The sequence below is a fragment of the Parathielavia appendiculata genome (genome assembly GCF_033297405.1).
Source record: "Parathielavia appendiculata strain CBS 731.68 unplaced genomic scaffold N657scaffold_6, whole genome shotgun sequence".
NCBI classification, from domain to species: Eukaryota; Fungi; Ascomycota; class Sordariomycetes; order Sordariales; family Chaetomiaceae; genus Parathielavia; species Parathielavia appendiculata.
Genome location: NW_026944225.1, coordinates 1,009,058 through 1,033,484, shown reverse-complemented (window position 1 = coordinate 1,033,484; position 24,427 = coordinate 1,009,058). Strand labels below are relative to the sequence as shown.

Genomic DNA, 24,427 nt, shown 5'->3' with positions numbered 1-24,427 from the left:
AGCAAGCCTTGTGTGCAAAATCGCCTCGCCCGCCCGGGCTAAGATGTCTTGCTGCCGGACAGCAACACCGCTCAACTCGGGACGAGGACGGAGGACGGAGGGATGGCGGGGCGTCAAATCTTTACCGACCAGGTTGGGCCCGGGATCAATCATTGTCTGTGCGGTCGTCTTGAGGAATTTGGAAGCCATGCCAAGCAACCTAGGCCAGAGTATTGGAGGAAGAAATTGGAAGGAAGTTCTTTGCCCTCATCGCCCTCTTGACATTTCTTGGGCTCTGTCACTGCCTAGGGATCCTCGCCCTCTTGTATAGATCTGTAAATGGCCGGCGCAATGGGTTGTTGGATCGGGTTTGGATCGCTGGGGCCCAGATATAGGTACGGATACATACCTAATGTTATGAGTTTGTCAGCGAGACTCCAAAATCGGTGTTCTTTTCATTGGTGGAACGGTTCCAATACTCAAAACTACTAGAGACAGTTCGATCCACAGAGCTGTCAGGCGCAGCCGAAAGCACCTAAGCACTCTCTAGCCATATATCATTCCATGCTTTCTCTCCTCCTTCTCAAGTTCTCTAGATTGTATTGTGTTGTAGCCCTGGTTGATGAGAGAGTTCGAAATCTCCTGGCGTCTCAAAGCCAACGGGAAACGGATTACCGAGAAATTAGCGATGGTCTGTGCGCACCTTCGAGCTGCAGGAGTGCAGCTCCCTTGGATCCCTTGAGGAGCTGCCCCACATTGCCAAAAGAAGTCTGGCTGCTTGTCCATTTGCTTTCAACTTTCTCAGTCACTATTGACAGGAGGCAGTCAGACAAGGCTGCGTACCTTGAAGACTGTTGCATGTGATCTTCCGACATGATTGACCCCGAAGGACCCTGTCTCCGCTCTTCCGCAATGACTGCTGTTTTTCCTAGACTTGCAGCTTGCAACACACTGACCCTTGTACAACCGATCGTTGCAACCCCGGGCCAATTCTACGGCGTTGAATATCCAGGTCCCGCCCCACACCAATTTCCCACTCGGTTCGCACCCTTCGCAGTCACTACACTTCGAAGTGGGACCGCGGGGTGCGGGGGGCGGCGTCAGTCCCCGCGGTTAGGGCTAGGTTATTAGGGTCTGTGTTATGGTCAGGGTTCGGCGTAAGGATAGAATTAGGTTCAGATTTATGGAAAGAAAAATTGATGGTGTTTTGAGGTAGTTATGATGGTTTGAAGTTGGTGAATTTGGGGCGATGCATTAGGGCGTTGCGGTTCCACGCAACCCGTGGCGATTACCCTTGGCAATGTCGACGGTGGGGTTGACGTATCTTGTTTTCAATCCGTGCACGAAACCTGGATATCCATAACCAATTCTACCGCCAGCTTAGTCCCAAAGCAGAAATCAACCCCCGTCTCCTTTCCACTCCAATCGCACTGCTCAATCGCATCAATCGCGCCAAACCCGAACTTTCCCTTCTGCTTTCTCCCTTCCTTTTCCCAGAAACCCATACGCTGCACCCAGCGACCTGGCTTGCTGACTTGGGTTTCAGCCGTGTTGGATTTCCTGAAGATTCATCTATCGTGAATTCTCGGCCAATCTTGATCCGTCCACCGACACCTCCGGCCGTTGCCTCCCACTCCACTCCGCTCTCCCCGATAGTCATTTCGCTGCAACACTTGTCCCCGGGCGTTCCAGCTGTCTGACTGGTCGGCGCTCAGACCCCTGGAGCTCGCATTCTTTCACTGAACATAACAACGACGCAAACCTTCAACTTCAACCCGATTCCCGACCCCATCTCCATCGCCGCCGATTCGACCCCCGCCGTTTCAGCGAGTCCGTTTTGATTGAAAGAGCGCATTTGCAGCCAAACATGGATCCAGGCCGGCCAAGCGACGTGTCGCCCGAGGCGATGCAGGCGCGCATCCAGCAGGCACGTCGCGAGGCAGAGACGCTCAAGGACAGGATTAAGAGGAAGAAGGAGGAGCTTGCCGACACGACGCGTGAGTGTCACAGCAATTGGGCGGTGGGCCTGTCAGATCGGCCGAACTAACCGTATTTCCTTGTCGATTAGTCCGCGCGGTCGCCGCCCAGGCCCATGAACCGATTCCCAAGAGCCCGCTTATGAGGCCCAAGAGGACATTGAAGGGACATCTCGCCAAGATTTACGCCATGCACTGGTCGACCGACCGGAGGCATCTCGTTTCGGCATCACAGGACGGCAAGCTGATCATTTGGGATGCATACACAACAAACAAGGTCCACGCCATCCCGCTACGGTCGTCGTGGGTCATGACGTGCGCCTACGCCCCGAGCGGGAATTATGTCGCTTGCGGCGGTCTCGACAACATCTGCTCCATCTACAACCTCAACAGGGAACGCGAGGGCCCCACGCGGGTGGCCCGGGAGCTGTCTGGCCACGCCGGCTACCTGTCGTGCTGCCGCTTCATCAACGACCGCAGCATCATTACCTCGTCAGGTGATATGACGTGCATGAAGTGGGATATCGACACCGGAACCAAGGTTGTCGAGTTCGCCGACCACCTGGGCGACGTCATGAGCATCAGCCTCAACCCCACCAACCAGAACACATTTATCTCGGGCGCATGCGATGCTTTCGCCAAGCTGTGGGATATCCGCGCTGGTAAGGCCGTGCAGACGTTCGCCGGCCACGAGTCCGACATCAATGCCATCCAATTCTTCCCCGATGGCCACTCGTTCGTAACGGGGTCCGACGATGCCACCTGTCGCCTGTTCGACATTCGCGCAGACCGGGAGCTGAATTTTTACGGTGTACGTGGTTGAAATGTCCTTTAGGTTCTTGCCCTCCACCACTGACATGGAGACCTGTAGTCGGAATCTATCCTTTGCGGCATTACCTCGGTCGCCACCTCCGTGTCCGGGCGGCTGCTCTTCGCCGGTTATGACGACTTTGAATGCAAGGTATGTTGGCTTGTTGCTACATCGTTCGGGCACATCCGTACTGACTGGTTTGGCGAAAAGGTATGGGACGTTACTCGGGGCGAGAAGGTTGGCTCTCTTGTGGGCCATGAGAACCGTGTCAGCTGTCTGGGTGTCTCGAACGACGGCATAAGTCTGTGCACGGGTTCTTGGGACGCTCAGGTAAGAGAACCCTTGGGTCACACTGACCTCTCGGATTGTTTACTTTGCTGACACACACACAGCTCAGGGTGTGGGCCTATTAGATGTCCTTCGGATGCTGATACCATCTGGCCTACTGAATTCCCGACCCTCTTGCGCCGCCCGAGACGACCTATCGAGTGCCCACCACCTGTCATCAAAATGCGCCTTGTTGACATGCCCCCCTAATCCACGCTCTTGGCGTGCGCAGGATGAAATCACGACAGCAGCCTATTCCCTTACCGCGCGCTTCGGTTGCTATCATGCGGACTCCAACCTAATCTCAGCGTCCAGACGTCAGACAATGCACCGTAAACGCGGCTTCCAGCTGACCGCTGCTTTTTTTCCCACTGTTTTCTTGACGCCCGATCTTTTCTCTGCACAATAGTTTCCCCCCGGCGGCTTTGTATGGGCGGCGGGCTGTATTATGGTTTTCCCCTTCCTTCTCCCTGCCCCTGGAAGTTTTAACTTTCCAGACAGGCCAACGAATTTAACAACAAACAACAGCAAAACGAAACATCGGGGTATTCGATCTCGGCCTCTGTATGGCCTGGTTTGGTTTGTGCGGCTTGAGTTGGCTGGAAAGAAGAAAACGTTGCGTTTTCGTTTGCTGTTGTTGGTGGGGTGGTTTCTTGTCTGGATCTTGTGTCTGCTGTAGCTTGGAGGAAATACGGGGGCTGGCGGTTGCAGGAAATATCAAGTCTTTTTTCATCTAACCTGTCTTGGTTCTTGTGGCTTGTGCTCGCTGATTTCGGTCTTCACATCTAATTGAACCTGGCCACGTAGCGTGCTATACTTATATCTCGAGCAAAACACCTGTCTTTTGCTGCTGCTATTCCTCCATGCCGGCAGGACGGTACTTTTCAACACAACAATTGTATAACTTGATCTGGTTGTGGCTGCCTGTCCGGTTGTTCTTTTCTAGGCGTTGCGAAGCCGCGGGGGGTTGACGGCATTCTACGAGCGAGTTGGGAGAGCAGAGAGGAGCAGCCTGCTGTTATTCCAAAGTCAGATCTGTCTTTCACTTTGCGATGAAACAGCGTCCGGTCTTGTCTTCTTTCTCAGGACTCTTATCTCTTCCGTTTTCCTGATATTGATCTTTTTCCCCACTCTTCCGGCCGCATTTCGCCGGCTCGCCGTATCTTGTCTTAGCCTGCCGCACCTTGCGTCTTTCACAGGACAGCCCTCCTGGTGCAGGTGGTGGTCGTTTGCGGGTAGGGAAACAGGGATTTCTGGGTGGTCAGTTGTGACAATTGCTCGTGACGTTAATCGGACAAAGCCTGGTTTAGGGGTTGATGGGTTAAGAAAATGGAGGGAGGAAGTGAAGGATCAGGTGAAGGGGGTTGGTGTGCGATGCGGGGGAAGCTGATGGGAAGCGAGGAACCAGAAGGACGAGCTCTCTGGCGATGACGTTGGTGGTTTCTTTCTGTCCTGGCCTTGCCACCATTTTGGTCCTGTTGAATGCCGCCCATCGTTTTCTGTGGTGTCTGCGTCCGCCGGTTGATGTGCGTCCCGATTTTGTGATGTCGTGTCAAGTTCAGAATGCAAGGGGCCTGCCCAGTGATTGTGCCGAGGTGGAAGATTCATATGCTGGGACGATTTTCCAAGGGCATCGCCGTAGTGTAAAGGAGGGAGAATGGCATAAGCGGAGAGATACGAAACCCGACAGCATGGCATGGTCAGGCTTCGACGCGTGGCCAGTGGAAAGAACGTGGCGATGAGGGAGCGAGACATATCATGTAACAGTGGACGCGGGAGTGCCACATGTGTTCATCCACATCACTTCAGACTGTTCACACCGACATCTCCGTGTCCTCGGGCTAGAGCCCGATTCCCGCCTTGACTATCGTCCTGGGGCCAGGCCGCTTTGAGCATGGTGTCTTCCTTGTTAGATGACTGCTGAATTGAATTTGGTGCCTATGCCGCACACAAGACTCAGCTCGAACCCGTCAAAAGGGTATGAAGAAGCCGTCAAGAACACAACAACTGAAGCTGCTAAATTAATCGGTCTTTCTGAACGTCGAAGGCTGGTCCTGGATCCTGCTCCGGGAATGTTGACAGCTGTGACACCATTTGAGAGCGCCTGGCTAACAAGCGTCGAAAGGGAAGAAAGATAGCGAGTTAGTAAGCTGGCCAGACATAGTCAACTCTGATTAGTTGGTCCGACCTCTTCGGGTTCGGAGCACGAGCGAAAGAATGGTCATAGTTACAGATAGATCCATCAAGATGGCATGACCTGCGCGGCACACGTGGTTTGATTCAAGTATTATTCAAGCTTATTGCCCGACAGGCTCAGTCTCTCAAGCAACCTTCCGCGGTGAGCCTCAGTGAGGTGCTTATGGTTATCAACCGGTCGTGAACTGGAGCATGCAACTTTGGAGATGAGAGGTCAGAGAACGCACTCTAAGTATATCCCGCCAACCCTCCCCATCCAAATGACCACCAAGCATAGTTCTCACATGCAACCCATCTCACCCATACCCCTCGCATCTCCCAACCAGGCCATCAGCCTACTGCAACATCGAGTCCAAGCTCTCGCCCAACTTCTCCTCAATTCTCACAATCCACCTCCTATTCTCCCGCTCCACCACCTCGTCGTCATCATCCTGCAATTCGCTGATGTACGGCAGCATCTCCGGCAGCGCCTGCAGCCAGTCTTCTCCCAGCCTGCTCGTCAGCGCCTGCTGGCACCGGACCACGGCCAGCCGGACCGCCGCCTGGCCGTTGCGCAGGTGCTTCAGCAGCGCCCCGTTGAGCTCCTTGTGATGCTCCTGCGAGTCGGCAGCGGCCGCGAGCTCGACGACCGCGGGGATCAGCTCCTCGGCCGCGTCCACGATGCTCGCGTGCAGGAACTGCTCGACCAGCACGGGCGCCACGGCGCCGAAGTGCGACGGCGCCTGCCAGAAGCCGTCCTGGTCGTGCTCAAAGCACTTGGCGAGCGTGTGCAGAGAGCGCCTCCAGAGCTGTTTTTCCCTGGCGTCTTTGAAATCCGCCGACGAGAGGATCTTGACTGCGCTCTCGATAATGTAGGAGGCGTAGCTGGTGACGATGGACTTGAGGTTTCCGAAAAAGGTGTCCAGGAAGCCGTAGACAACAAACAAGCGGAGAGTCCGGCCTGAAGTGTCGTTCATGGGTAACCCGGTCCATGCCCACTCCATAAGCCTCGAAAAGATGGGCCGGAAGGTCGCGTCGTTGAGCTTGTAGATCATCTTTAGCGCGTCATCGCTGATCTTGGTCTCGATCTCGTCCAGCTCGGACGAGCTAATTGCAGTCTTGACCTGCCCGGAGCTAACAGTTCTCCTCAGGTCCATGGAACTGAGGAAGATAGTCGAGAGCGACGCCGTGTTCTTGGAGATAACCGCTTTAGAATGCTTGTCGAGGGCCATACCTAGAATCTGGAGATACTCGACAACAGCCTATTCAGAGGCGTAAGCGCATGTTACCAACAGTTGGGGCTCAAAGATACGTACCGAGAAACCGCAGTTGGCAGCAGATCTCCAGTTCTGGTTGAGAGCATTGTACAAAACCTTGGGGTCAACCAGCTTGGCCAAGAACTGGAGACAATGTAACCGGTTGCTGTTCGACTCGTCATCCAGCTGTGCGGCGGCCGACGTGTTCGAGCACGTCAGCAACCTGTCGAGATATACACCAGTAATCATGTATGGGATGTGCTGGACCAGGGCTGCCATAAAAGCATAGGCGGCATTGTGCAGCTCCGCGTTGGGCTCTTCGCCAACCAAGCTCTCTTCGAGATATGCCAGGGCCTTGGGGATCGCGACCGGCAGGACAGGGACGATTCCGTCCTGCAGAACGTCGACAAGTGAAGCGAGGCACAGCAAGGCCATGACCCGGAGAGTCTGGGATGACTGGCCGAGGCAGTGATCGCCCGCGATGGTGGTAGCAGCCGCAGCAACAGCATCGAGGTCTTTCTTGCCGTACTTCTCTGAGATCTTGTCGACACATGTCACCGCCGTGTGTTTGTAGTTCATGTCGTCTGATTCCCGAATGACTGCAGTCAATTGGGGCAGGAAAGCGAGTAGAGCTTCTCTGGGCTTCGCATCCCCGGTGCTCTCGCTGTCGACCCGCAGCTCCAGCGCTCGCAGCACCTTCTGCCGCAGCCCGACGTTCGGCCGGTCGAGCAAGGCCTCCACGCTCTTGATGAACTCGGCGATCGAAAGCAGGTTGAGGAGGTTGGACAGTGCATCGCCGCAGCGGCTGTAGAGGACCTTCTTGCCCTTGACTGTGGCGGCAAGAGCCAAGATACTTTCGAGGAGCGTGGCGTACAAGTCGCGGATCTTGCCCGTTTCCATGTCGTCCCTCTCCGCCAGTTGTGTAATCTCTCGCTTCAGCCGCCGGTTCGCTAGCAGATGCGGAAGGAGATTGAATTGTTTCGCGGCAATCTTTTGGCTCTCGTACTCGCCGACTCCGTCACCACCGAGCAGCGTGCTCGACAAGGTAGGCTTCGGCTTGAAGATGTCGCTGATCAGGTCCAGGAGCTTGATGAGGGTCTGCAATTGGATCTCGACCGAGAATGAACTCATCATCTGCGTGGTGAACGAAATCATGTTGTCGGTTGCCCCGTATCTGTCAACAAACATGGCAAGGACAGCGAAGAGGAAGTCCTCGGGCCCAAGATTCTGGACCAGCGAGATGAAGAGGTCGTGCTTCCGATGAGAGGGGACATGCTCGTAAGCCGTCACGAAGCTGGCAAGGAGATCCTTGATGCTGGCGACCACGTTTCGCCCTCTCCTCCGGAAGGTCTCAATCAGGGGAGGGATCACCTCCTTGATGGTCTGGTTCACAACGTGGGCAGAGTAGTCATCAGCCTGCTTTAGCACCGAGCTGCCCATGAACGTGAAAATGGGCATGACGCTTTGCAGCACCACATCCGGCGCCGTCCTGGCCAGGCTAGCCACCAGAAGCAGTGCTGAGTTGGTAACGGCAGGGCTTGAGGACTTCTGGATGCAGGTGGCCAAGACGTCTCCATGGCCAACCGACGCGTCGATTGACAAGTCCTTGTTGTCCTTGTACGCCGGCATCATGGCGAGAAGACAACTGAGTACCAGGTTTTGAAGGTAGCCTAACTCGGATCCGATGAGGGTGCCGAGCTGGTGGAGATCTGAGAGCGTTGTGAAGAGACTCGGCAACAGCTCGGGATGATCCGCCGGGTTGGATTCCTGCACGAGTTCTAGAACGAAGGTAGTCTTGTTCAAGGCCGCCTTCAGCTCCGGACTGCTCTGCAGGGCCACGCTTCCGCTCTGTTCTGCTGTGCTGACCCGTCTCCGCTTGTTTGTAGGCTTCTCGGTCGCGAGCTTGACCTCGTCTTGCAGCGAGTCGATGAACTCGAGCAGGATATCAGTTGTCAAATCCACCTTTCGAAGAAGCTCGACAGCCTCGGTCACGATGGAGCTCTGGTCAACTAAGGGCCGGTTTTGTGTGATGGCGAACATTGAACGGGCCGTGGCCGACTTGGTATCCGACTTCATCGACGGCCATATCTTGATGATGCGGCCAAAGATAGCCTGCACGAGATTGGGCCTAAGAACTGTGTTGGGGTTGTGAATCAACTGGAAGAATGTCTCGAGACCCGTGGCATGGTTTGCAATGACGACGTCCACAATGGCCTCATCCATGAGGCCTTCGTCCAGCGACTCTCGTGCAGCAAGCTTAACGGCTTCGTCACGGCTAAGAGCAGCCCACCAACGGAGAAGGGGTAACAGAAGATCTGTCCGAGAGGTACCCGAGATGCTCCGTATTTGGTTGAGTGACCGTAGTAAGCGGAGCTTGACGGTCAGCAACGGCGATTCTGCGACATGGCCGCATAGGAACTTGAAGATGGAGAGTCTTGTCGCGTGAGAAAGATGGCGCTTTTCAGTCTCCTTCCTGGAAGAACTTTTAGAGCTCTCCAATGCGCTAACCAGGGCAGCGATGGTATGGCCCTCGTGGAGGACAGCCTCCTCCAAGCACGGGATAAGGACCGAGTGAAGCAGGGATTTTAGGGAGTCCCGGTCGAGCATGCTCGGAGTGATGGCCTTGCCATACAGATCCGTGGCGCCCCAGAACTGCCGCGACTGTCCAGAGGAGTCTCTGAGAAGCGATCCCAAAACCGCAACAAGGTCAGCTGCGGCACGGCGGACTTTCTTTGCAGGATCGCTCAAGGCGACAGCACAGTAAGGGATGATAGCCTGGAAATCCCTGTCCGCACAATCACTCTCCTTGAGCCGAGTCTTGACACGGTCTAGCGCAGCCACCTTGGCCAATGTGGGAAAAGGTCCACACCAAACGCGCAGGTAGAAGCTGAAGTAGAACGAGTTGCTCGGCGCTAAGGACCGGCTCAGAACGGGAGTGGAATCGAATCTCTCAACATCGGTTTGAGTAGCTGCCGTAGCCAGGAAGACCGTGCAGAGATCGTGAAACAGGCTCCCTGATTCCTGTACCAGACAAGAAGCTGCCGATGGTTCCAGTTTGCTTAATTCCAGGAACGTTGAGTCCAAGTCGGGCTGCTTATCAGTAGCCCGCATTTCCTGCTCTTCCTTGGCATTCTCGGGACTCTGCTCGATAGCGAGTTTTGGGCGGATCGCGGCCCCAAGCTTGAGTTCGAGCTCTTCAATGTCGAATTCAACTTCCCCAAGGGCGGACCTGACGGCATCCCCGGCATCACCTCCAGCTTGCGACAAGCTAACAAGAGACGACCCAATCTCTTTGCGAATGCGACCGTCCTCGTCCACCTCATCATTGACTTTGTGCGCGGCCAGAAGCATGGCTTTGTAGGCAACCTTGATCTGCTTTTCCTGCAGCAGGTTGGCCAAAAGAAGAGAGTTGACGAGAGAAAGGCTTCGAATGTCGCCTCTCTTGGACAATCTGTCAATGAAAGCAAGGGCCAGCCCGTTCGCCAGCTTGTCGACCCTATGTTCCCGACTGATCTCGACCAACGTCGGGACCAGATTCTGGACCTTCATGAGGGCTTTAGCAACACGGCTGGACACCTGCTTCGCGGACCGATGCTGAGCGAGGATGCAGAGACAGACAAGGCCCGGGCGATATGTGTCGACTGTCCAACCGTGGACTAGCTGGTCCATGAAGGCGGCAAGGGCACCGTCGTTCAGGCTGCCCTTCGCGGCCAAGATGGTGACAATCATGTAGCTTGCAATCTGGATGCCCGGAACTTCACTCATCACCAAAGCCTCGCTTAAAACTGGCCCAATCTGTTGCAGAAGGATATGATCGTTTTCCAGTTGAATGCTTCTCCTGCCGGATCGCATTTTGTCAAGCATGCCATTGACGGCCTCTGCCATGACGCCGCCCCAGAATGACACCAAACCGGGGTATTCCTGCCTGACCCGGCATGACTGGAGGGTGTAGTGGGAGATGACAGAGAGAAACTCGTGCCGGTTGGTTGCCTGCTGGACAATAGCGGCTCTCGGCGGGGCAGTCAAGGATCGGATATAGGGATCCAGAAACCTGTACTCCAGAGGTATCTTTGCTGGCAGAATAGACAGGAGCGTCACAAATGCCGGGATGGTATGGTACGGCAGGAATGTGGTGAGGAGGGCTGCTGTGTTGAACTCGTGGATACTGGAGACCAGTCAGCGCTGTGAGGGGATTTGAAGAGCGCAATGCTTACCGGAACCTCCGAATTAGCCATTCGATGGCCTTGATTGCAGGCATGAGACGCAACCGGCTGCCCACCAGGTGCAGAAATGAGTCGACGCGCTTGTCCAGGGCCGCATTCTCCTCCACGGTCATCTGGGTCCGGTCGGCTTCCTGGCTCTGTTCGCTGAATAAGGTGGTGTCGAAATGCGCAAAGCGGTTATCCAGGTGACAGAGTTCCTCGAAGCCCTCGTGGCATACTTGGTAGATCTCGGCGAAGGTCTGGCCAGCGGCGACTCGGGGCTCCCAAATCAGAGACTTTGAGTGGGTGGCTTTGAGAGCCTTGGCGTTGAAGCTGGCGCGCGAGTTGGCTGCGATCTGCGCCAACTGCGCAGCCAGCGATGTTGCCATCTTTGCCGTGTTTCTATTCTCGAAACGTATGCTCTCTGGTCTCCTATCTCGTTTGCGACGAAGGGTATCACCAAGCGGGCATTGATCGTGAACGGGAGACGCAGGGGCAGTGTGCGATTGTAACCATCAATTCCGCCGTGACTATGCCGTTGGGTTGGACAGGAAGCGTCTAAGCCCGCCACATTTGAGAGCGGTCAGTAATTGCTGAGTGTAAATGTCCACACGCCTCAGTTGATGGGCTTGGTTGGATTCGCGATGCGACAGTTTCTCACAGCTTCAATGCATGCCAGAAATTTTCTGGGTCGAAGAAGCCGATAAGGGCATGTCAGCCAATCGCAAGTATGCGATAAGGAAGCTTGGTGGGCTGGCTTCGCTTGCCGTCCGAAAAATTACAGCCGTTCCCTCTGAAACACCACACTGCAAGGCCACACTCCAACCTCCACCAGCCTGCTGCGAACCGGACACCAGCAGAATGACCTCACGTCCTTCAAAGCGGAGAAGGGTCACGCCGCCCCGGGAAGACGGACAAGACCCTGGAAACACCGACGCCAAGACTCAACAGGCCTTCTTCAAGAGCGCAGCCAATTGGAACCTCGAACAGGACTACGAATCGCGAACGCGGAAGAGCAAGAAGAAGGAAGCCAAGAAGAACAGCAGTGTGGCTGGGGGCAGGCTTCCCGTCAAGACAGCCCAGGGAACATGGCAGGTTCAAGATGACGGTAATTCGATAGCTAGCGATGCCGAGTGGCTGGAGAGCGAAGGAGACGAAGGTGGCATCGATGAGGAGCCCGAGACTGTAGCTCCGGAGGAGCCAAAGATCCCGGAGCGCGAGCAGATTCGAAGAGCCCAGGAGGAACTCGCCAAGATTGCGACGCGATTGAACGAAGAACCTGAGGAGCATCCTGAAGCGTTCAAGGCTTTGGCTCGCATTGGAGAATCGCCAGTTCCGGCCATCCAAAAGCTCTGCATTGTTACTCAAATGACCGTGTACAAGGATGTCATCCCTGGATATAGGATACGGCCCGCATCTGAGGACATGGCCGGGGAGAAGCTTTCGAAAGATGTCCGGCGGCTCCGAACATACGAACAGGCCTTGGTATCCGGATACCATGGCTACATTAAGACTCTGGCAAAGCACGCATCTTCGCCGGCAACCGAGGATCGGAAAGGAGGACCATCCCTCTCCACCATTGCTTTCACCTGCGCCTGCACGCTGGTCAATGCGGTGCCGCACTTCAACTTCAGGGGCGACCTTCTGCGAATTCTCGTGAGGAAATTGAGTGGGCGCAAGCTGGACGATAATTTCCTCAAGTGCCGGCAAGCTTTGGAGACGCTGTTTCAGGAGGATGAAGAGGGCAATGCTTCCATGGAAGCAGTGTCTCTGGTCACGAAGATGATGAAGGCTCGCGAGTACCGCGTTGACGAGAGCGTCCTGAACATGTTCTTGCATCTTCGGTTGTTGTCCGAGTTTGTTGGTAAGGCTTCGCAGGACAAGGTTAGCCGTCCCGGCGATCAGCCAAATGGCAAGAAGGCGAAAGCAAAGAAGGAATTTCGAACAAAGCGGGAGCGAAAGTTGCTCAAGCAACAGAAGGAGGCCGACAAAGTGATGGCTCAAGCCGACGCCACCGTCAGCTATGAGGAGAGGGAAAAGATGCAGTCAGAAACGCTGAAGATGGTGTTTGCCACCTACTTCCGCATCCTGAAGGTCCGCACTCCACACCTTATGGGTGCTGTGCTTGAAGGTCTCGCCAAATATGCGCATCTGATCAACCAAGACTTCTTCGGCGACCTTCTTGAGGCCCTCAAGGATCTCATTCGCCACAGCGAGAACACTGAGTCTGAGGTCAATGGAGAGGCCAACGGTGACGAGGAGGACGACGAGCTCTCCGTCGTCCGCGACTCTAGCAGAGAAGCTCTCCTTTGCACCGTCACCGCCTTTGCCCTGCTCCAAGGACAGGACGCCCACAACGCCCGCTCCGACCTGCACCTCGACCTCTCCTTCTTCATCACCAACCTCTACCGCAGCCTGCTCAGCCTCTCGGTCAACCCGGACTTAGAACTTGGTGCCAAATCTCTCCACTTGGCCGATCCAAACGACACGTCTTCGGGCAAACCCACCAGCCGCAGGGTCAACAAAATCAATCTCCAAACCACCACGGTGCTCCTCATGCGCTGCCTCAGCGGCGTGCTTCTCCCGCCCTGGAATATCCGCTCGGTGCCGCCCCTCCGGCTCGCGGCCTTCACCAAGCAGCTGATGGCGGTCGCACTCCAGATGCCCGAGAAGTCGTGCCAGGCGTTGCTGGGTTTGCTGCACGACGTGATCCACACGCACAAGCGGAAGGTTATCGCGCTGTGGAATACCGAGGAACGCAAGGGTGACGGGACATTCAAGCCCCTGGCCGAGACGATCGAGGCAACCAACCCGTTCACGACGACGGTGTGGGAGGGGGAGCTGCTGAGGAAGCATTACTGTCCCAAGGTCAGGGAGGAGTTGAAGGCTATGGAGAAGGAACTGAGGAGTATCTAGTTGTTGTGTGCGGATGATGGGTGACGAGTTGAAAGTCGACCGTCCACGCTCAAGTTAGCTCAGTTGATTCGAATATGTGTTCATATATATTTGAGCGAATGTAGTTGACTATCCTCGAAGACTGATTTCAGTCATTGAGTGGGGAACTATCTGCTGGCCACCCACCCTGAGAGGTTGCTGATCCTCGGTCAACAAGCGTACAGCCCGTCCGCTTGCCTTGCCGGATGCCTTTCGGTTCCTCATCTTCACTTGTCAGTCTGTTGGCCCTCTCATCCATCTGACGGGCGGCATGGGGAAGGTGTTCCATTGATGACAGACCGATGGTCGCCTGGTCGAGGTTTTGGAAGAGTCCTGCCGAATGCGACGCTTTAGTGGAATCAACCAAGAATCAACTCGGGGGTGAAACCCGGTATTTGGTCCCGATCTAGTAAGTTATGCCGACCTGAGGATCCCTTCCCTCCCCTTTCCGCTCCTGTTAAACTCATGGCCTCATGTTTCAAGCCCAACACGGAATCTGGGCCTGCATTGCCTCCCTAGTGGAGTGCAGGTTTGGTACCGTTAATTGCCAACCAACGTCTGTAGGGAGCAAACCATGGACAGGATATTGTCTTCTCACTTCGAAGCGAGAAATGACGCAACCGAGAAGCTCTCCGGTATCCCTTGCTGGAACATCCCTTCTCGCAGCGTCATTACCTGCCGGTCATGTTTGCGGCGGCTCCATGGTTTGTTCTGCTGGGGGAACAGGAAGTGCATTGCATTTCCGCTAGTACAGTATACGATATTGCACAAGCCACAACCATCTCGAGGTTCAGCTCTGGCCCTGCATGCGATCCACCGTCGTTCGGGGGAGATCCGACAGATGCATGCCGCTCCTCGCCGAGCAACCAGAGCAGGCCATCGGAAAAGCCAACGGTTACGGGGGAAAAGCAGTGACAGCGGCCTTCTACCCTTGGGACATGGTTGGTTGGGCTACAGTACCTAATAGGGCATTGAACCCCGCTTGCTACGCTGAGGTAGGATTCCACTGTCTGAGCGTTCGAAGTCGATGTTCATCCCCCCTGGAGCTTGCAGAAGGCGCAGGGGATGATGTCAAATCGCCCAATTGATATCATGGCTACGGAGCCCTGGTCTCAGAAGGCCGATCTTATGCAGTGACCCAGAAGCAGTTGGTCGTTGGGAAACATGCAGACTGGAAGATGCCAGATCCTCAGCCTTCCGGGGATGCAATCATGGAGGACGACGTCTTCCTTGGTCGTTCATGTGAAAGCTGATATGTGGTGCATTGCTTCCACTTTGGTTCCCTCCTGAATAAGGCCTACGGCAGAGCTCATACGAAGAAAACATTGAAGTTGTATGTTGGTTGCAGAGAGATCTAGGTGTTAATCCAGCCACTCATGTAAGAAGGGTAAAGTACCTGAAAGTACCTTAAAGTTATTCTGGCGCATCTCTATGTATCGATAAGTATTTTGTAGTTTTACCTTCTGGTCAAAGAGTCTGTGAGGCTAGACAATAGTGGTGATGTCATTTGGTCTTCAATGATGCTGACTTTGGAACTTGGAGCTTAACACTCAAAGAGGATTGCTTTCTCTGTAATCTCGAGAATGCCTACCTTCCATCGACTATTAACATCTTCGTTGTATCTTCTTCAATCTACCAAACTTCAACCGGCTCGAACGTTCTACGTCACTACCGTCAAAATGGTATGTATAATGGGCATGTTAGCCCCATAGAGCCGATACACAGATATCGCTGGACTGTTGTCTCTGGGATGTCCTGGATCGGTGACCAATATCTGTTGCGAAGTGGATTCCTTTTCGAAGTATTTGTGGTTGGGGGATCTTATCTGTTTTGTCAGTCGAGTTACTCTACTTGAAGATTCTGCCTGTCGTTGACTAGGATTCTGGCATCTATGGTCGTGGAATCGTTGCAATGCAGTTGTGCACCTTCTAGGACATCTTGCTGACTGTATTCTCAGGTTAAAGACAAGAATACAGTCATCAAGTGAGTACATTGTCTGTAGCTCGACAGCGTTGGTCCTGGGAATGCACCGACTAACGCATTCACAGGGAGTTCAATGAGCTCGTCAACATGGACTCAGACCAGTTGAAGGAGTGGCTCGGCGGTGAGGCTTCAGCCGGTGCAGGTTGGTCCAAGAATGATGGCTCAGGCGAGACAATCGGCCACGAGAGGTAAGTCAGGTACATGAGGAAGCAGTTGGCTTATGGGTTCGGTGTATTCTGAACGAACACCCTATAGCGGCCGCAAGATCATCAAGATCTTGGAGAAGAACCCAAACAAAGACCCCAGCAAGTACGACGAGGACGACATTAGCCACATGCGAAAGGTCGTCTCGTACAACAAGCGCCATTTGGCTCAGGAAGGAAAGGCAAAGCAGGACCCGGAAAGCAAGAGTGCTAAGTCATTGAAGAACTGGGGTCACGACCCTCAACTTGAATGAACAATCTGATCCAACTCACTACTGTATCTGTATACGAAACACAATTGACCACAACAGAGTGGCCATGCAAGCAGTGCACACTACTCAGCGTAGTGTTTCGGAGTTGGCTAGTTAATCTGTGTGGTCTCCGGCATATTGAAGCCAAAGAGGCATCATATGCGGATTGTAAAGAAGGAGCTTGCCAGTCTCTCCAAAATCACAACGCGTGCGTAATGGTACGGATACGGAAAGTGGCACCTTGTATGTGCAGCCCAATGTCCCACTACAGTTACCGCCATGCCGTGTCGTCCGAATTCTAGCCGCTGCCGTGTCAAAGCGCAAAGGAGCTTTTATTCTGGAAGCAGCTGTGCCAGCCTTGTCGAGTTTCACCTCTTTTCCCACTCCCCTGGTCTGGTGACCGAGCGCTACCGCGCCTGTTTCGGACTCTGCAGCCGCACGAGCCAGGCTGATATCGGAAATCTGCCGTTTTTCTTCTGGGCAAGTCCGAGATGCCCCGCTGCCTGCTCGACTGCGAGCCCCTTTTCCTTGACACGGGCTCGATGGTTGCATCACAGGGACAAGACCTCTGGCTCAGATCTTTGCCTGCATCTGGAGTCCTGCAGCTCGCTCATTACTCTGCGCAATCACACGGCCGACAAAGAACACCCCGCTCATGCAGGCTGCCAGGTACACCAATGGTAGCTGCAGGACTCGACGGGACGGCAATCCCACCGCGCTGACTTGCCGCCGACTGTCGAACCCGAAGCAGCTCCTCAGATTGTTTTGAGATCTCCGGCACAAAGAACTTGTCTCTCCGTGTTTTGGATCTGATCGGCCTTGGCATGGACTCCGAGAAAGCACACCACTGTGGTGGGATGGATGAGTATCCGGCCCTGCGCGGGTACCGACAAGGGTTTTGATTGGAGCGCAGTCTTTCAACATAGGGTCTGGCAGCAGCTGGCAGCGATTTTAGCGCGCCCCGCCAGGACCCGAGCAGGGTTGAAATTTTAGCACGCAACCACAGTAGCTGCTGCTTCTGCTTTTCGCCAAATGGCGGCCAACATCCGCTGCCAGCGTTTTCCCCGCCTGGGTGACAAAAATCGAGTTTTTTGTTGGTCCCCTGTACAGAGTGCAACTGCTTCCAAGGCTTCTGTCTGCATCAAACAATAGGGTGCCCTCAGCTTGGCGGGAAACACCAGTCTTCTGTCCACCTTTCGACCTTGGCGCCAAAGTAATTCACAGATCCTCAGCTCGCCGCAGCTTGCTCCGCACTTTGTTTACCCTGCTGTACGAGCCTCCCAGCTTTGGACGGGCGAGCTGCCTGGTCATGATCATACGGCACACAGAGATCTCTCACTGCATGAACACGATCTCACCCGTCTCGGGCAGTCTGGCTCCAATGGACATTGGGGGATGGATTTCGTACAACCCGCGCAGAACCGCAACGGACGCTTGCTGCCGCCAAGGCGGGTAGTCAACCACGCTCCTATAAGGGCCCACGCCGCTCTCCAAATTGTACAATACAGCGCGGGATCTGGCGATATTTGATAGGACAGGCCGTTGTTGGCGTCGGTTCCTTACTCCCTGGTGGCCGTCTTGTCCGGCCCCTCAGCTGCTATTCTTGGCTACCAGCTGTCAATCCCACTGCCGATTTGCTGTTCACAGGGCGCTACTGTGGTATATGCCCATTGAAACTACTTCCAAGAAACTTGTCGGAGAACACCAATCAGGATGCTGAAGAGCTCCAGCTCCATCTTATCCATTGATACCCGCCTGGCGTCGGTTCAGCTCCTCACACAAAAGGCTCTTCAACGCGTCTCGCTAAAATCCACCCGTGACACGGCAACCATGATTGGGTGGAGAGACAGGGGCAACACACGAGCGTTAAGGTTACGGTCAGGCGTTGAGCTTATTTTTGGCCCAGAGATGTGAAACAGCGCCCCTGATGAAGCACAGGACGGTCCGCCAGCAACTATCTACACGTGTACTGTGGTACGGAGTATCCGTAGTCTACACGAGTTGGGTAACCCCACCATCACTGCTGCGGTGCACAGACGTCAAGAGGCTCGCCCTTGTAAAGAGGCTGAGGAGCTCAGGAGCTCAGGTTCCTTGATCGCAAGCACGCCTCTGCCTCCCTACTACTCAGGGCTGTGATAGGACGCCTAACTGAGTGCAAACGATCAACGGGATAGCTAAGCAGCTCGGGGGTAACGCCCACTTGACTGCCGCTTGGGCCGGGACAAGGGAACACCAAAAAACACTACATTTGAATCACTCGCCATGAAATGCAAGGCGGCTGGGCTTGTCTGCGATGTTGTCTTCTACCGTCACCCGCTTCGTGCTGGCTGAGGCGGAATGATGCCCGCCACCCGGCGGGATCCTGGCAGCGCCAGGAGTTTCGCAATGCAAAGTCGAATGCGCAGTACGGACGAAGCCAGGATTCTCCCTTACAACCAAGACCAGGCTAATATCGAAGAGTTTAGCCCACATGCACTGGTCTGAATTTGTGCTGTCTGCAGTGGGGGAATGGCTGTGAGTAAGCTTCTGAAACAGGTAGCTTTTGTGTTTCAGAATACCCGCCACGGCTATCAAGCCGAAATACCCACTTGCCGGATAAGATGTTCTTGCATACGGGCAGCTCTGCAAAATCACCGAGGTTCCCGGGCTCGATATTGGGGTTGCCCTTGTGCTCGTCTCGCTGGGATGCGCTCAGCATGACATGGAGGATACCTGTTCGATTCAAGGGCAGAGAGTCTCCTGGGAAGAAGGCTAGGTACCTAAAGAGCCCCCACCGTTGGCGATGGGAAGGGTCGTCCAAGAAGGATCGAGGAAGATGAGGTAATGGCGAACAGCCACAGAGGAAGCCATTGCCGGATTTTGTTTGTGGGGCGGGATGTGTGGAGCAAGAGTTGTGGGAGCCTCGTGGATCAGGACCCGCCAGACACTGCCGGGGAAAAAGACTTCGCCGGACAAGAAGGGCCGAAAGAATGCCATTCCACCACGACACAATGGAAGCCGGGGTCCATTGTCTGCCAGGCCCAATATCCCGTCCAGACCGCGCAGGCCTAAGCGGACGGCAAGAATACGGGCTTGACCAAGAAGGGCAGACCTGGCCTGCCATCTGCGAGCTATTTCTGAAGCATGTTTCAGATCTGACCAGGGTCGATTCACATTCTGTGGCTGGACACATCCGCCGCCCATCTGCAGGTGACGACAAGGTGGGGTGCCGCAAAGACGGCGCGACGTAAGGTAAACTCCGGTAACTGACAGCCAGTGGATGCTGGGTGGCCCAGTTTGTCAACGGCTCATAACTCTTGTTCTGGTGGCGCCATCGGGCTCTTCTGACATACAGTAGTTCCAGTTATCTCGCACCGATCTTCATCGCTCACATGTCCAGCCAGTCAGCATGGGTCAAGCAAAAGCAGAGCAGGTTGCTGAGATGTCCATGCTCTCTGAGGTTGGACAATGAGTTGTGGCTTGTAAATGAATCATAGAAAGCCATCGAGGTATGGGCCACACTCATTCTATGGATCTGAGTGAGTAATCGAAGGGTCATGATCTCAGATCTCAGATTTACCTGCTGTAACTTCCAAGCTTGGATGTCGTACGCTTATTGCTCACTAGCGCAAAAATGGTTGGAGACCCAGGACAGCAGGTAGATAAGCTGCCCGTGTGTATCTGGGCTGTAGCAAGTAAGGCGAGAGGCACGTTATTTTCATACGGCGCCTTTGCCGTCTCGCGATCTCACTGTGTTCTGCCCGTCTTGCTGAAATTACAATTGGATGTTACATTGGCGGTAACTTAAAGTTACTGCCTGGCAGCGAAGTCCAATCAGCAGGCGAGTGATGGCGAAGACCGATGCCCTCCACTTCCTACCTGAGCACCGTAGCCAGGATATTTTTATGACCAGCAATTTCTTGGAGCCGGTCCCCCAATAAGGCCGCATCGGCTGTGGCTTTTAGAGCGCTTCCTCTTGCAACGCCGACGGCCAGTGCTTCCGTCTCGTCACGAGCAGCGAAACTCACAACAAAGCAGTATTGGCTTCAGGATCACGATACTGAGCGCCCCGACTGACTAGGGTCCAATCGAAGAGACCCAATGTTAATGTATCCGTAGTCTGCTTAGGCACCCCGGTCAACGACGACGCGTCGTCGTGGGTGGAAGAACGGTTAACTACCTACACAGTACTGTGGACAGGTACACCTAGGAGCGCGGTTCGGTAATGGAGCAACGAGGCACGGCGCCTGACTTCTCCGTACACATGATTTACCACCACCGGACTTCATGGCGGAGGAGCTTGGAGGTGTGCTGTCCTGCGCTTTCAACCGGCTGTCGCTTGCCATCGAGCATATGCGAGCCAAGGGGCCAGAATCGACCTCCACTCTGCCACAGCAAGAGGGAGCCATCGCGCTCGTGCCACCAACATCGGATCTTTATGGTCGGCAATCTCCAGTCGCCATCGAGCTGGGGCAGGATCTCCACAGGCAGGAGGCGACAAGAGAGAGCCGATTCAACGACGCCTGGGAGCGTGGGAAACGAAGGCTTATCTATCACACGCCGACCTAACAGTTGCAGAAGTCATTGCGCGGAGGTATCCCCGGTCTGCAACAAGGAGGTACGCTGAATGCGTCGACTTTCCCGAGTCACTGTTGGTGCCTCACAGCCATCAATAACTTCTTGTCCGTTCAATGTTTTCGTAGAGTTCTCAAACTGGGTGAAAGGTGTGGCCGCTCCCGACTCTTGTGGCTGGATGAGATCACGGACTTGGAAGAAGTGCATGAGAGTGTCGGGGTTGCTGTGTCTTCTCCTGGCTGCAGATGGATGCCCTGCCCTGGGCTTCTTAGCGTCCGGTTGCTGTGGCCCGCAAACCAACTTCCGAGCCCCACTTTTCCGGTCCCTAGCCTCCCATTCATTGGCCAAGTTGTGCTCCTGGGCCCCGTCCCTTGGGCCCGAGCAAGCGAAAGGGCAAAAGTCATTAAACCCCCAAGGTCGCCCGCCCTCTCGCCCTCCGGCCCATCTCGCGATCATTTTCCCAAGATTCCTCTTCGTCCCTCCCTTCTTCCTTTCCCCCTCCCTGGATTTGTCGCAGGAGGCCAGCGTAATCTCTCCCCTGCATCCCTTGTGCATTTTGCATTTGACTGCATCTGCACTGCCCGGCGCTCCGTTTTTCCTTCTCATCAAGCCCCCAGAGACAATCATCCCGTCGTTTCTTGCAGCACTTGAAGGCCAGCGCTCCCCCGTCAAGCATCCGACATTTCGCGTCGCAGCCACCGTACATCGCCGCCACGACCCTGTCAAGCGGCTCTGTGCTTGTTTGATAGACATCGGTACCTGGGTATCCCATCGATCGGTTTTGTTTCGTTCAAACAAGGCCTTTGGTCTCATTCATCCATTGTTTCCTCGATCGAGTGCCCCCCTAGCGCACCGCAACCATCTGTCAGCGTCCGCAGCGTTGCCTCGAAATCCCGAACACGGTTAGCGATTACGCCTGCCACTTCCTCGGGGCAATTGGAGGAAAGGGTTGAAGACTTGGGCACATTTCCTATGTCACGGGCTGGCCTCGGAAAACTCGACCTCTAAATTAACAAAAGCACATAACAGCATTTGTTCACAGGCAGCGCCTGAGAACACGATCGCATCAGAGTCTGGCTGCATCCGCGCTTGGTTCATTAGACGATCGATTCGCGCAGTATTTGCTTCGGGGATCAACCCCACTTGCCTTGCTGGGTTTCAAGGTCGCATATCAACTGAGTTGACTACCCGACTTCGCATCACCAACCGCTGTTCGTTGGCACCGTCGCCGATTAAGTCCGACCTAGCGCGACGCTTGCGATATGTACCCACAACAGAATGCAACAATGGCCGGGCAACAGATTCCAGAGACGTTCATGCTGAGCGCTGAGGCCCAGCAAGCTCTTCCACAGGATGCTCAGGTAGCTCTTCAACAAGTTGACAATCGTGAGTGCTAATTCGGGGAACGAGGCAAGCTCCGAGTGATTGCGAACATGGCTGATCTCCTGGACCTGCAGTCAAGTATTTCCTTTTGTCGGCACCAGTTGACTGGACTCCCGACCAATACATTCGACGCTTTCTCCTTCCAACCGGCGAGTACGTTTCCTGCGTACTATGGAACAACCTGTTTCACATTTCCGGGACAGACATCGTAAGATGTCTCTCGTTCCGGTTCCAGGCTTTCGGGCGGCCGGTGAAGAACTCGAAGAAATTCGAGGAGGGCATCTTTTCGGACCTCCGCAATTTGAAATCAGGGACTGACGCCACGCTGGAGGAGCCCAAGAGCGCCTTCCTCGATTTTCTCTACAAGAATAACTGCATTCGGACGCAGAAGAAGCAAAAGGTTTTCTACTGGTACAGCGTGCCGCACGACAGGCTCTTTTTGGACGCCCTGGAAAGAGATCTGAAGAGGGAGAAGATGGGCCAGGAAGCCACAACGGTCGCTGTTAGCGAGCCGGCTCTCTCCTTTCAGTTCGATTCTTCGCAGTCGCTGTACGAGCAGCTCACGAAAGCCCAGCAAGCCAATTCGTCCTCGTTCAATCCGCAGCCGGTTTCTTTCCCTCAGACGCAGGAAAGCTCTCCGGTAGTTGCGCCGATGGAGTCGATGCCTCCACCCCAAATGATGCACCAACCGATGCCTCAGCAAATGCCTCAGCCGATTCCTCAGCCGATGCCCCAAACAATGACGCCGCTGTCTGATGGCATGGACCCCATGGCTCCGTACGGAACCATGGCCATGGCCCCAGCAATCCCTCAGCCCCAACCGGTGGTCAAGCGAGACCCTGATTTTCAACGCGTTCAGTACAACCAGAACGGCGTCCCAATGAACCCAACGCACCAGCGGCACACATCGATGCCCGCGTTCGCTCTGGAGTATTCGCCCGCCCCGTCTTTCGTCTCATCGCACTACGAGGACTACAGCCAGAGGGGCATCTCGTACGAGCCGTTGACGCCTCCTCAGCAGGCAATTGCCATTGGTGGCGAGCCGGCCTACATCGCAAATGAGGAAACGGGCCTGTACAGCGCTATTCCGGACCATCTCAACCCCGTCGGTGCCCTGAATGGCATGATCCACCTTCCGCCGTCGAACCTGGCTGGGCCTTCGTTCCCACGATCTTACGGCCCCAACAATGTCTACTCGTCCGTGATTGAAGGCTCACCGACCTACAAGCAAAGGAGACGGCGCTCATCGATCCCACCCTCTCTGTCGGCCACAACTGCAGCCATCGCCGCGGTCACTTCAGCAGCTCACCGCCCCTCTGACCTCAGGAGATCTGTGTCGGCTTCAGTTGGCCCTGTTGCCGAAGGAGAGGAGTCTGGAGATACCTCCCCGCCGGGCCTCACGTACAGCAACGCGGGCATGCCATTGGGCAATCATCACCATGAACTGTCGCGCCACGGGACTCCGCTCTCCACCGTGGAGGGCAGCCCCGCTCTCAACCCTATGGCTCTCCAGCAACACGATTATTCTGCCTTGCCAGGCGATGAGCTGGGTCCGCTGAGCGATCAGCGGCCAATGATGCATGGTGGTCCCAACGTGGTACGCCGAGCCCGCTCGGCAACCGTCATGGAACTTGGACCCTATCCCCAGAAATCGCACACCTGCCCGATCCCCTCTTGCGGCCGTCTGTTCAAGAGATTAGAGCACCTGAAGCGGTAAGATTTGGCGAATATTTCATTTGTCAACATGTGATCCTCCTGCCGGTGTATCTAACCAAAACCTTCCAGACACGTGAGGACACACACGCAGGAAAGACCCTACATCTGCCCTTATTGTAGCAAGGCATTCTCCCGATCAGACAACCTAGCACAGTATGCCCCCTCTTTTCTTTGGTGTATCATTTCCTTTGTCAGTCGACAACTGGGAAGTTGAGCAGCAATGTTGCGCAAGTGGCACGCCAAAGGGCGGAGCACCCTCTCAGGCCTGACAGGCTGGCCATCATCACGTCACAACAGCACTGCCCAACAAGCACCCAAGTAGACCAGGTGGTACAGGCATGGATCAGGCGCTGACGCAGCTTTCTCGTCGCAGGCACAAGCGTACCCATGACCGAACAGACGGTGCCGAGGGTAACTTTAACTCGGGCGAGGAGGAGGAGCAGTACTCTGGTGAAGACCAGATGGACTCGATTGAAGACGCGTCCCCGACCTCGGAGAACGGGTATATTGCCGGGTCCCTTGACGCGGCGGTCAACCGCAGCATCAACTCTTCGTCAAACGCCGCGCCTCCCGCGAGCACGACAAGCCATCCTCATGCGCAAGCGTTTAACAGCCTTCAGACACTCAGCATGCCCATGACAATGAGCCAACCACATGCCATTAACACTGGCGGCATG

General features: G+C 55.0%; 7 protein-coding genes across 7 annotated transcripts; 6 read left to right on the top strand and 1 right to left on the bottom strand.

Moving 5' to 3' along the window:
• The first annotated feature begins 427 nt into the window (after window positions 1–427).
• N657DRAFT_429283 (uncharacterized protein) lies at window positions 428–971 on the top strand. Its single transcript, XM_062787332.1, has one exon. The coding sequence runs from the start codon at window positions 544–546 to the stop codon at window positions 841–843; it is 300 nt and encodes a 99-aa protein (XP_062647596.1). The 5' UTR covers window positions 428–543; the 3' UTR covers window positions 844–971.
• A 792-nt stretch (window positions 972–1,763) lies between these two features.
• Window positions 1,764–3,360, top strand: N657DRAFT_429141 (guanine nucleotide-binding protein, beta subunit). The gene is made up of 5 exons (XM_062787330.1): window positions 1,764–1,976; window positions 2,048–2,766; window positions 2,827–2,916; window positions 2,977–3,096; window positions 3,159–3,360. Exons 1-5 carry the CDS (start codon window positions 1,847–1,849, stop codon window positions 3,177–3,179), a joined length of 1,080 nt encoding a protein of 359 aa, XP_062647595.1. The 5' UTR covers window positions 1,764–1,846; the 3' UTR covers window positions 3,180–3,360.
• A 1,876-nt stretch (window positions 3,361–5,236) lies between these two features.
• N657DRAFT_429227 (uncharacterized protein) lies at window positions 5,237–11,514 on the bottom strand. The gene is made up of 3 exons (XM_062787331.1): window positions 10,739–11,514; window positions 6,585–10,689; window positions 5,237–6,530 (listed from the first exon to the last, which is right to left on the bottom strand). The coding sequence occupies exons 1-3, from the start codon at window positions 11,113–11,115 to the stop codon at window positions 5,625–5,627; spliced, it is 5,388 nt and encodes a 1,795-aa protein (XP_062647594.1). The 5' UTR covers window positions 11,116–11,514; the 3' UTR covers window positions 5,237–5,624.
• Window positions 11,515–11,540: 26 nt separating this feature from the next.
• N657DRAFT_645421 (nucleolar complex-associated protein 3) lies at window positions 11,541–13,840 on the top strand. Its single transcript, XM_062792945.1, has one exon. It carries the CDS (start codon window positions 11,588–11,590, stop codon window positions 13,640–13,642), a length of 2,055 nt encoding a protein of 684 aa, XP_062647593.1. The 5' UTR covers window positions 11,541–11,587; the 3' UTR covers window positions 13,643–13,840.
• Window positions 13,841–14,361: 521 nt separating this feature from the next.
• N657DRAFT_656159 (uncharacterized protein) lies at window positions 14,362–16,100 on the top strand (the record flags this gene model as incomplete). The annotated part of the gene is made up of 4 exons (XM_062794670.1): window positions 14,362–14,364; window positions 15,618–15,643; window positions 15,709–15,831; window positions 15,899–16,100. 4 exons carry the CDS (start codon window positions 14,362–14,364, stop codon window positions 16,098–16,100), a joined length of 354 nt encoding a protein of 117 aa, XP_062647592.1.
• A 4,494-nt stretch (window positions 16,101–20,594) lies between these two features.
• Window positions 20,595–22,119, top strand: N657DRAFT_428814 (uncharacterized protein). The gene is made up of 3 exons (XM_062787325.1): window positions 20,595–21,553; window positions 21,681–22,037; window positions 22,109–22,119. The coding sequence occupies exons 1-2, from the start codon at window positions 20,704–20,706 to the stop codon at window positions 21,833–21,835; spliced, it is 1,005 nt and encodes a 334-aa protein (XP_062647591.1). The 5' UTR covers window positions 20,595–20,703; the 3' UTR covers window positions 21,836–22,037; window positions 22,109–22,119.
• Window positions 21,737–23,834, top strand: N657DRAFT_428871 (STE-domain-containing protein). The gene is made up of 2 exons (XM_062787327.1): window positions 21,737–22,037; window positions 22,109–23,834. The coding sequence occupies exons 1-2, from the start codon at window positions 21,914–21,916 to the stop codon at window positions 23,749–23,751; spliced, it is 1,767 nt and encodes a 588-aa protein (XP_062647590.1). The 5' UTR covers window positions 21,737–21,913; the 3' UTR covers window positions 23,752–23,834.
• The last annotated feature ends 593 nt before the right edge of the window (window positions 23,835–24,427 follow it).

Coding starts and splice junctions, on each gene's coding strand:
- N657DRAFT_429283 (XM_062787332.1), top strand. CDS start 544: ATGCTTTCTCTCCTCCTTCTCAAGTTCTCTAGATTGTATTGTGTTGTA.
- N657DRAFT_429141 (XM_062787330.1), top strand. CDS start 1,847: ATGGATCCAGGCCGGCCAAGCGACGTGTCGCCCGAGGCGATGCAGGCG. Junction 1,977..2,047: donor GGAGCTTGCCGACACGACGC/GTGAGTGTCACA, acceptor CTTGTCGATTAG/TCCGCGCGGTCGCCGCCCAG. Junction 2,917..2,976: donor ATGACGACTTTGAATGCAAG/GTATGTTGGCTT, acceptor TTTGGCGAAAAG/GTATGGGACGTTACTCGGGG.
- N657DRAFT_429227 (XM_062787331.1), bottom strand. CDS start 11,115: ATGGCAACATCGCTGGCTGCGCAGTTGGCGCAGATCGCAGCCAACTCG. Junction 10,690..10,738: donor TGGCTAATTCGGAGGTTCCG/GTAAGCATTGCG, acceptor ACTGGTCTCCAG/TATCCACGAGTTCAACACAG. Junction 6,531..6,584: donor CTGCCAACTGCGGTTTCTCG/GTACGTATCTTT, acceptor GCCTCTGAATAG/GCTGTTGTCGAGTATCTCCA.
- N657DRAFT_645421 (XM_062792945.1), top strand. CDS start 11,588: ATGACCTCACGTCCTTCAAAGCGGAGAAGGGTCACGCCGCCCCGGGAA.
- N657DRAFT_428814 (XM_062787325.1), top strand. CDS start 20,704: ATGCGTCGACTTTCCCGAGTCACTGTTGGTGCCTCACAGCCATCAATA. Junction 21,554..21,680: donor GCCTCGAAATCCCGAACACG/GTTAGCGATTAC, acceptor AGCACATAACAG/CATTTGTTCACAGGCAGCGC.
- N657DRAFT_428871 (XM_062787327.1), top strand. CDS start 21,914: ATGTACCCACAACAGAATGCAACAATGGCCGGGCAACAGATTCCAGAG. Junction 22,038..22,108: donor TCTTCAACAAGTTGACAATC/GTGAGTGCTAAT, acceptor CTGGACCTGCAG/TCAAGTATTTCCTTTTGTCG.